Below are 10,802 nucleotides of genomic sequence, written 5' to 3'. Positions count from 1 at the left end.
GGAAAAAAGTCCTTGGCAGTGTTTCTTTCTTATCAGGTGCAAGATGCAAGCTGTGCATTTCTAACAATACTCCATTTCTAACAATATTCCATTTCTAACACACACACACACACACACACACACACACACACACACGTTTCAATATCTTGTGCTATTGCTACTTGTCCCTGTGGAACACCTGTGCCTCTGGCACATGGCAGGTTACCTCAGGCGGGGTAGGGGAGGCTGAGGATAGCAATTGTACTGGACCCAGCAGCCTTACCTAAGGCCCTGGGGGCTTCCTGGGGTTGCAGGCATAGTGCTTCTGCAGCTGGGAGCCTAGTTGGCAGCTGCAGCATGTGGAGGAGCACCATGTGTGCCTCCCTGCTGTTTTTCAGTGTGGGCTTTTTTGACCCTGGGATCTCCTAGGGTCAACCTTCCTGCTCCCCACTCCCCCCAGCACTGCAAGGTAGTAGCGTGGGGAACTCTTGCATGTGTGGTGTGTAGTGCTGCAGATGGTCTATAGCCTCACATACTTCATGTTTGCGCTCGTCTGGACCTGGGCTGTGAGGTTTGCAGAGAGAAAAGAGCTCTAGATATTATAAAGTCTAGAGAAGAAATCCCCATAACCACAGAAACAAAAGTTGCTTCCATAGATGGCTCTCCTTAAAGTTCTGCTGCTAATGGTATAGTTCCTCTCTGACTAGATCAGGGGTAAAGCAACAGTTTTTGGCCAGAGTGCCGAAAAACACAATGCCTACCTCAGAAGGTGCTGGAGTGCCGGCATGGCAGAAAAACAAAACAAGGGCAAGGATGCCCTGCTTGTGTCCCTTGCTCCCCACCCAAAGCCCTTTCCCCCCAACCCTGCTGCCCTATGCCCTCCACCCAAAGCCCCTGCTTCCCAGCCCTGCTGCCCTTTGACCCCACCCAAAGGCCCTTCCCCAGCCCTTTGCTGCCCAGCCTCTGTGGCTCCCAGCAGCTACCCCAGCTCTGGGTAGCTGCTGGAGCCTGGGCTGCTCCCAGCAGGGCTTGCAGCATCCCAGCTGCCTGCTGGAAGCAGCCCAGGCTCCTGGCTGGCAGCAGCTCCCTAAAGCCGTGCACCCTACGTGCCCATGCAGTCACTGCCAGCATGGAGCTGATGCGGGAGCTGTGGAGCCCAACGCAGCTGTTTGTGGCTTACCCACTGATTGCTGCAGTTGCTCAGAGCCAGGCTGGCTGCAAACAGCTGTGCCGGGCTCTGGAGCTCTGCCATCACCTCTGTGCCGGAGTTGGGGAAAGCCTAGGGCTTTGCTGCTGCTGTTGAACCTTTCTGCTTCCCTGATCCCTCCTGGGTATCTGGAGGGTTTGCAACCAGCTGTACCTGTATTACCTATAGTCCCTATATTTCCAGTGCATATGTTATGTCCTGCTCTTCCCTATTTTATTAAATGATATACATAGTTAAGTCTCAAGTGTTCTGTCTCTGCTCTGTAGGGGGAGGAGGAGAGCTGTGCAGCTCGGGCAGCTATGCCTCCCACAGTGCTCCGGCAATCACTCTGATCCCTTCAATTTGAGAGGGGGTACATCTCTGAGTACCACCTGGGTTACAGTTTCAGAGAGCATCTTTTTAACCCAGAAATCCCTCTACCTTGTTATTTATCTATGTTTTTCTTGGTGGGAACATTATTTTTGTGATCTCTATGTATGTGGCTATTTATGACATTCTATGATAAAGCAACAGGCGCTGTGGATAAAGGAAGAGGAATGGACGTGGTGGTATACCTTGACTTTAGCAGACTTTTGTCACTGTCTCCTCATTAACAAGATAAGGAAATACAGACTAAAATACTGTAAGGTGACTATGTAACTGGATGAATATTCATACTAAATGGGTAGTCAATGTCTTGCTATCTAGTTGGGAAGAGGTATCAACTGGGGTGCCCCAGTGATTTGTCCAGTCTTCTGTTAAATCTTCATTAGTGATTTGCATATGGAACTAAGTGCATGCTTAGCAAATAAGCAGATAACTTCAAGTTGGACAGTGACAAAAACCCTAGAGGGTAGGGGCTAGGAACCAGAATGACCTGGCTAGACTGCAAAAATGATCCACAGTCAACCAGATGAGATTCAATAAAGACAAGTGCAAAGCCCTGCACCTGGGATGGAATAACTGCATGCCCAAATACAGACAGAAGAATGACTGGCTCATTTGCAGTACTGCAGAGAAGGACCCAGTGGTTAATGGATCATAAACTGAATAGGAACAAACAGCAACCTGTATATTAACAGGAGTGGCTCCTGCAGATCAAGGGAAGTGATTCTTCCACTCTGTTCAGCACTGGTGGGGGCTTCACCTGGAGTACTGTGTCCAGTTTTGGGCCCCACACTTTGAGAAAGATATGGACAGTTTGGAAAGCTTCCAGCACTCTTTAAAATCAAGAAGAATGTAGGGGCCTGGGAAGCAAGACTTATAAGGACAGGCTGAAAGAACTAGGGTTATTTACCCTGGAGAAGAGAAGGGAAATTTTGTAGACCGCTGGTTTTCAGTTCTTATTGTTATTGTTTGTTATAGAAGAGTTGCACATGCACTGTTAGTTTTAATATGGCAAGGCATGCAGTTGTTTTGATATTCAGAAGGTACAAGAATAAGGTGAACTTTTGACTGTTGGGTGAAATTTGCCTAGTAACCTCACATTGGGCATGTGCATTTTCCCATTATGATTGGCAGGAAAGTGTGATGTGAGTGGCAGCTACTGTGCTGAGGTATGCTGGAAGGTGATTGGAAAAAGGGATGGGAAATGTATTGAGTGTATGATTGATGGGATGATTTACAAGTGTGAGAGAATACTGATTGGTTGGAGTGAGGGGGGTGACTGGTTGGTACGAAAGGTGCTGACCAGTGCTCTGGCAATGTGGCAGGACAGATTCTTAGGCGTGTGTTGCCTGTTGTCGAAGGCATCACGTGTTCCTGAGACTTGGTCATTGAGGAGAGATTGAGTGAAGAGGCTCTCTCTCCCTCTGAATATCTGTGTTTTCTGAGGTCTGTGAGTGTGAATAGAATCGTGACTTCGAGGATCTTCTATTGGAGTTGTCATTGTCTTTTTTTTATTGTTATCTGTGGTGTTCTGTGGCAGTGAAAGGGTCATTGGGTGTCTGAGTCAGCCTGAGTTTCTGCCTACTTGCTTGGCAGCAGCGCCACTAATGGCAGACAAGGTGACTGCCCGCAAAGGATTGCTCCCTTCGGTCTGCAGTGTTTTTTGGTAAAGTATCACCCTTCCTCACCAGCTGTCTTTCCTTCCCTGTCCCTCATATTTCTGCATACTTTTATTCAGTACCTTAATAATAACTAGTGTGTTTATCTTTTAAAACTTTGTCTGTGGCTCTTGGATATTCAGCCAACAAACCAAACTGGGCATCTCCAGCATTTTAAACCACTGATCAGCTTGGGCAAACACAACTTTAGGGTGATCACCCCTTTCCTTGGGGAGTTCTAACATCTGTTTTGTTAATCAATTAGGGGGGCTTTTGTCATTGATTAGATCATCCAGTTAACAATTTATTAACAGTTCCTTCATGAGGTCCCTTCCAGCCTTACTTTCCTATCCTTTCCTTTTTTGTGTCCTTGTAATAAGGTATTGAGCAGAATTTGCAGATTTGTTGGAATCTGACAGAGCCGCACCATTGAGCGCTTCTGCTATGGCCTCAGACTTGCAACCTCTGAGCTGTCCACTGTGTGCTTTGCTGCCCACACCACCCCAGCCCCCTGCTTTCCTATAATCATGTGACCCATTTTCTCTCTCTTTCCTTCTCCTTATGTCCTTGTCCTAAACTAGACATTCTTTCAGAATTGTGCATGGGTGCGGTTGTTGATAACAAGGTATGTAGCAGGTTTGTTGGAATCTGACGGGGGCCACGACATGAACGCTTCTGTTATGACTGTTATGGCAGCTGGAACTGACCTCTCTAATGATACTTATCTGATCCTGCAGTATAAGACTTAAAAATTTAAATGGTTTCTAAAATCTGCCAGGGGTTATTAAATGGAAATGAAAGAAAAGCCAAACAACTTCCACCCTTGTGAGCCCAGTTCTTTTTAGCCTGCATTAGAAATGTACAACTGTAAGCTCATCACCTCTGTATGTTGCTACTAGAAAATGGAAAGGTATATAGTCAACATTATGCACTGTATCTACAGTATGAATTTTCTAGATTTTAGGTGAGCAGCCGCGTACCTGAACAGGGATGAATATCACAGAATCTAAGAAAACAAAACACGGAGTTCTTTGTTAGCAATATGATTAGACAGTGTTATTTAATGGCATATCTGATGCCTAAGCTCAGGTTTGTATATGGAGTTAAGGTTAAAAACCACTTAACAAATGTTTGAAGTTCACATTTGAGGCCTCAATACACAAGTTTAAATATGAGCATATCTTTTTAAACTGTGAGTAGAACCCCTTACTTCAATGGAATTGACTACTTGGTGCATAAAGCTAAGTACATGTTTAAATCTCTGCGCGACTGACTCAAATTGTTCAGGTGTCCATGCTTAATACTAGAGATCATAGGGGTGGAAGGCTGCTTAAAGACAAGCTACACTTGTCTAGATAAAATATAGACATATTTATTATGCAACATCTGTTCAAGGGTATCAGTATCTTTTAATACAGAAGTGGATTCCCCACATCAGAAGTGTTGTTGGCAGGGGCAGCTCCATGGAATATTCCATCTTCAACTTAATATATTCAGGCCCCCACAAGATGCAGTATTCCTGGGTGGATCCTATGCTCGTGTACATGAGAGATTAGGCAAAACTCGGGTCATGTCAAAGTTCAATACAGATGGATCCTCTGAACCTGCAGAGAGCTTCGTTGACGTCCTGTAGGCAAAGGGATGCAAGAATGTGCAAAGCGAGAGACTTAAAAGCAGCTGCTCTGGCAATCCTTAGCATGCAAAAAGTTGGGCAAAAAGCACAGCTTCTGCACTTTTGTGCGCACTGTAATGTGGTTATCACATTCACTTCACAAGCAAAAGGTGCCCGGCTCAAAACTTGGTGAAGCAACTAAGAGCAGATGAACAACCTCTTCGCAAGCAGCCCCAGGCTGCAGCACAAGCCGAGTCCGAGCGCAGAGCCTGGCGGCGGCAGAACAAGCGCGGCTCGCGCGCCTGAAGCGCTATTTCAGGCGGGGCCTCCCGTTCTGTGGGGGCGGGGCTCCCCTTGCTTCACTGCCCGAGCAGCCGGGCCCCCGCCCGCCTCACTCTAACGTCAGGGGGCGGGGCCATTGGAGGTTGCCGCGCCGCGCCACGCCGCCCCGCCCCAGCGCTTGGGAGCCGCGCGCGCAGCCGTGGAGTGAGGCCGCGGCCGTCGCGAAGCGGAAGTGCGGTCGCGCTTTGCGGCAGGCGGCCCCTGAGGCGCGGCTCGGAAACCCCGTTCTCTCTTTTCCTGCTTCAGCTGCTACTGGAAGGTGGGTGTCCGCCGCGCTCCGGGCCCCGTCCCGCTTCACCCGCAGCTGCCCCCCAGGCTCACCCCGCGTGTCTTGCAGGAGGAGCGATGCCGGCCAAGGGGCCCCTTCAGAGCGTCCAGGTCTTCGGGCGGAAGGTGAGTGCACGGCCGGCGGTGCCCCCCCGCGTCCTGGCTCCTCTCTCCCGGCCGGTGACGGCAGCGCCTCGCCTCGCGCGGCCGCAGGCGGTAGCGGGGCCCGCGGGAGGCTCCACGTGTCCCGGGCGGAGGCGGTGTCTCGAGCTTTATCCGTGGTTCGCTCCCCTTTTCCCCGGTGCGCGGGTCCAGGGGGCGGTTGTTGGCGGGGGGGGGGGGGTCGGAGCTGGAGGCCTGGCCTCTGTTCTTCTCCAGCCGCGGCCGCACGTGGAGTTGGTTTCTGCAGGGTAGGTGGCACGAGGCACGGGTGGGTGGGGGTGTTAGTGGCAACTGCTGTCTTAAAGTCTTTGTTCCTTGCGTGTTGGTTATTTTGAAGGGGGTTTGGGGCTGGGAGCCCCCGCCAGACCCCACTTCCCAAATCACTTGAGGAGCTGTTGGAAGTTGAAACGTGGACTGCGAGCGTTTGATGCTAGTTGTTCATTGCAGTTGTGCTAACCTGTTCATGAGATGCCACCCTCATACCTGTTGTCGTTTCCTCCTCCGTGCAGAAAACGGCTACGGCTGTTGCCCACTGTAAAAGAGGAAATGGCCTCATCAAAGTGAATGGAAGACCGTTGGAAATGATTGAGCCCAGAACGCTGCAGTACAAAGTAAGTGAGCACCGTTTTCCCACAGACTGAGACAGCTCATCTAACGTGTCTGAGAGCAAGAAGTTGTTTTTCCCGGGGACAGACACATGCAGCCTCAGACAGCTTGCAAACATGTCTTGGAGTTTAAATCTTGACATTGGGAAATTTATAATAAACTAAACCCTAGTAGGAAGTGTTTTACGTGGTGGTATATATGCTGTTTTAGAGTTTGCACTCTTAACAGACTTTTTGGCAATATTTCTCTATTTAAAATGGTTATAAATTAGTTGGGCTTCTTGAACCTGTGTCCTTGCTTGGCAGAATGAGGAAGAAATGTAGACATAGGGTTAAATTTTGAAAGTGATTTAAAGCACCAAAGCAACCTAAAAGCTTAAAAAATTTTTCGCGGATGTATTTTCTTAGAATTTTAATAACTCTTAGGAGTTATTAAAATAGGAGCTAAGAATACATTCAGAGAACTGTTAAATTGCTTCAGATCTGATTTACCAAAATTTTAAGCCAGTTCTTTTAAAATGCTTAATATCAGTAACTGTCAGTACTTTTGGAAAGGAAGTTTTGCCATTTAAAAATGGTGATACAGAAGCAAAGGGACTTGAAACAACAGCTACTAGCACGAGGTAATCTGGTGATCCGGTGGCAAATTCGGTAATGGGATTCATACTTAATCTGAAGTCTACTATTCAGTCCACTGAGTTTTACTCCTCACTGATTTCCACCCCCCCGGTGGCTTGGTGTAGTTGATCCCTTCTAGAATGGCTTGTAACTTGTTGAAAAAAACTGGGTCTGAGGATCATGTATGTATCTTTATAAAATTTAATTTGTTTTTCTTTCTTAGCTGCTTGAACCTGTTCTTCTCCTGGGCAAAGAACGCTTTGCTGGAGTTGATATCAGAGTCCGTGTTAAGGGTGGTGGCCACGTAGCACAAATCTATGGTAGGACCCATGCACGTGATACTTTTTTGGGTTGGAATAAATCAAACCGCTTATTGTGGATATTATTTAAAGAATGGTGTTTAAACTCTATCTTTGGAATTGACTGTAATTTAGCAATTTAAATATATAGCTTTGAAATTGAGCAGGTTGTTGATTTGTATCTTTTTAACTGTCACTGTGACATTCTTTGAATTTTATGGAGATACGGAGTGATGAAACTTCTGGCAGTACAGTACAGTCGCAATTTACATGTATTTAACTTACACGAATTCGGCTTTATGCGCTCTGCTGCTGGGGCTGGCCGCTGGCCAGGAAACAGTGCCTAGTGTGGTGCTGCACAGTGCAGCACGGTGTTGCCTACACACGCCGGCATGGCTGGGGGGCTTACGCTCAACTGGCCACCTTGTCCAGGCCCGGTGGTGGTGGCTGCTCAGCACTGAGCCCGGCGATTTCGGCTATATGCGATTTCAACTATATGTGCTGACCTGGGAACGTAACCCCCATGTAAGTTGCGATTGTTCTGTATGCTTCAACTTGATCAGAACAATGGACTTTGTGGAGGAAAGCTGTTGAAACCGCTAGATGTTATATGTTTATTATTAGCATACAGATCAAGTTCAACAAATATTTTCTAAATCTTGGAAAAAATCAAGCGGTTGGTTTCATTCTAAATCACTCAAAAATAACAAAATTGGAACTTTGTTTTCAACTTGCTTGCATTATGTAAACAGTTTAATTTTCACAACTATTGGTCTTGTACTGCTGTATGCCTGAATAAGTACAATAACCTGACTTAAAGATATATAAGGAGCAGGTGAATGTTTTAACCCTAAACTTCATCTAATTAATTTTTGTAACAGTTATTCAAATCAATTAGTTTTTTTTTAATGGCGATAGAAAAGGGACGTATAGAGTAGAAGAGCAATTACAGATATACCAAAAGTTCCCAGGCTTCACTGCTGAAACTTCTCCCAACTATGCGTATGGTCCAATAAAAAATACCACCCCAGAAAATCGTTGCTGCTTGCATTGGTTTTCATGCCCCTTTTCAAAGATGATGGTTAAATGCATGGATGGAACTTCAAGCTTGTGTCACACAGTACGGGCATTCTGCTTACAAGCTTCTCTCAGTAGGGAAAAAAACTTTTATTTCACAAGCCTGAATTCAGTGTTACTAACTTTGTCTTTGTCCTCAACAGCTATTCGTCAAGCTATTTCCAAAGCATTGGTGGCTTACTACCAAAAATGTAAGTTTGTTCTTCTGGTTTGTGTTCTGCTGGTCCAGAAGTAAATACATAGCTTCTGAGCTGTAACGCAGAGTGCTACATATGTGTATATTCATTCTGTGTGAAGCTCACAGAACCACACAGATGCAATCTCTTTACTTTTTCAGATGTTGATGAAGCATCTAAGAAGGAGATCAAAGATATCTTAATCCAGTATGATAGGACCTTGCTGGTCGCAGATCCTCGTCGCTGCGAGTCCAAGAAGTTTGGTGGACCTGGTGCCCGTGCACGCTACCAGAAGTCTTACCGTTAAAATTTTTCTGTACTCCAGCATCTTATAATAAATCTGGTGAAAATTTGATAAATACTTGCAAGTTTCTAAGTCTAATGTTTTTGTATTGGTTAAAATTCTTCAGTGTATTTTTATTAAGGGTAGAGATGTCTTGTGTGTGGTATGACTTCAGTGTGTGATTTTACACTTCTCCAATTTGTTAACCAAATCAAATTTTAATAAGAGTAATTTCTTCAGTTTGAGGTTGTTCTGCATCCTAATCCTTGCCCACTCTTTCCGCCCCTCCCCATGAATGCACTTAGCTCCTTCCCCCCAAATCATAAATGAATACATTTTCTTTCATTTTAAGTAAATGAAGACTTTTCTAAATGAAATGTTGAATGCCGGAAAACATCTTGTTAATTCCTGCATAATGTCATTTATTCTGATTTTAAATATATTGTTAACAAAAAAACATTCCAATGGGGAACCAAAATTTGGGAAGTGGGCATGTCTAGCTGTGGCCAAGGATAAGTTACCTGTCAAATTTATCAGATAAATTGATAGTAGTCAAACTCATGGGGTGGTTTTGCATATAAAAATAGATGCTAGATTTCACATACACAATTTAGGCATTCTCCAACTGTTTCTCTAAAACCTGTCTTACATATTTCTCTACCTATGTAAAGAATTCCTGCTTTGTGCTTTGACAGATACTCTTGTGCAACTGAATTCACTTCACTGTTTGAAAGAAATTTTTATGACTTATCATAACTTTATTTTGTCAACCTCTATACCACACTGTACCTTTTTTAAAATATTTCTTTTCTCTTAGTTAAGTCCTTTTGTTGAGGCAGGTTCATAAATCTTAACATGCCTCTGTCATTCCTCATCACTTTCTGCTGCTCTGTATTACATAAGTCTTGTACATAAATGACTGAATTATACCACAAGCAGGGACAATTTAACTGCTCCATGATGTGATATGCCTGTATTTTTAAGGCACATAGGAACTGCATAGTAGTTTTGGGGTTTTTGTTTTTTGTTGGGTGTTTTTTGTTAAATGCATAACAAACTAATGTTTGATATTTCCTTTATGATCTCAAAGTTTTTTATAGTAGTATGCTCCTCTCCAGACTTCTCTATTCCAATAGATTATTGATTTTTTTTGGAAAACCCTTCTATTCAGATAGGTTGACTTGAAGTAAGGTAATTTAATTTTTGTGTTGGTAAACTCCTAAAACTTGTCCTTGTTGGTATTTGCAGGAGGAAAAATGACAGAAAGTGAGCTAGAGGAATAAGGAATATTATATGTTGTGAATAATATTTTTTCGAAGTTAAATGTGGGAAGTGTTAAAAAGATTCTGAATTAATGGTAGGTGCTTCAACCAGATATCACGAATTTTCAATTAGTATATTTAACTAAAATCTCAGAATAGAGCCTAATGGTGTTTTGGTCACAGCGAGGCAGATTGTATGTTGACCCCATTCATCACCATTCAAACCTGTTAGTCTGAGGAATGGTTTTGTACCTTGGAAAGTCCTAGTTAAGCTGTTACGGATTTTGTTTGAACAGAATTATAGTGATGGCAGTTGAACATATGTCACAGATTTAAGTAGAGTCGCCTCATATTTTCAGGGTACTAATGATGGTATAACCTTTGACAGGTGTACTATAAATTCACCACAGCCTCCATGAGTGCCACTCTGATCTTCCTCTTCATGGGGAAAGTAGAGCTGGAAGAAAACCTTAATAAGATCATCTTGTCCAGCCCTTGCTGCAGGTAGGGGGGTCCTTGACTAACTCATCCCAATCAAGTGTCTATAATCTACTCTTGAAAATTTCTAAGTGTGACGCTTCTGGAGTTTTCTCTATATAGCTTGTTCCAATGGTTGCCTGGTGTTACAGAAAGTTCCTCCCAATCTTCAATTTAAATTTCTCCGCTGCAGCTTGAAGCTATTGCTCATAGTCCTGTCTACTGTGGCCACAGAAAAGCCCATTTCCATCCTCTCTAATTGCCCTTCAAGTACTTGAAGACTTATCAAAATTCCCTTAGTCTTCCCTCATTCCTTCAGCCTCTTTTCATATGTCTTACTTTCCAGGAACCTAATCATTTTTGCTCCTCTGTCCTGGACTCCTTCCAACTGGTCCACTTTTTTTTTTTTTTT

At 44.4% G+C, this 10,802-nt stretch overlaps 1 protein-coding gene across 1 annotated transcript; it reads left to right on the top strand.

Annotated features, from left to right (window-relative positions):
- Window positions 1–5,382: 5,382 nt before the first annotated feature.
- RPS16 (ribosomal protein S16) lies at window positions 5,383–8,729 on the top strand. Its single transcript, XM_019543157.1, has 5 exons — window positions 5,383–5,557; window positions 6,103–6,204; window positions 7,040–7,136; window positions 8,336–8,383; window positions 8,530–8,729. Exons 1-5 carry the CDS (start codon window positions 5,510–5,512, stop codon window positions 8,673–8,675), a joined length of 441 nt encoding a protein of 146 aa, XP_019398702.1. The 5' UTR covers window positions 5,383–5,509; the 3' UTR covers window positions 8,676–8,729.
- The last annotated feature ends 2,073 nt before the right edge of the window (window positions 8,730–10,802 follow it).

Source organism: Crocodylus porosus, unplaced genomic scaffold, assembly GCF_001723895.1.
Source record: "Crocodylus porosus isolate Cpor-Errol unplaced genomic scaffold, CroPor_comp1, whole genome shotgun sequence".
Taxonomy (NCBI): domain Eukaryota; kingdom Metazoa; phylum Chordata; order Crocodylia; family Crocodylidae; genus Crocodylus; species Crocodylus porosus.
The sequence above is the reverse complement of the archived record's forward strand: the minus strand, read 5'-3'. Positions and strand labels throughout refer to the sequence as shown.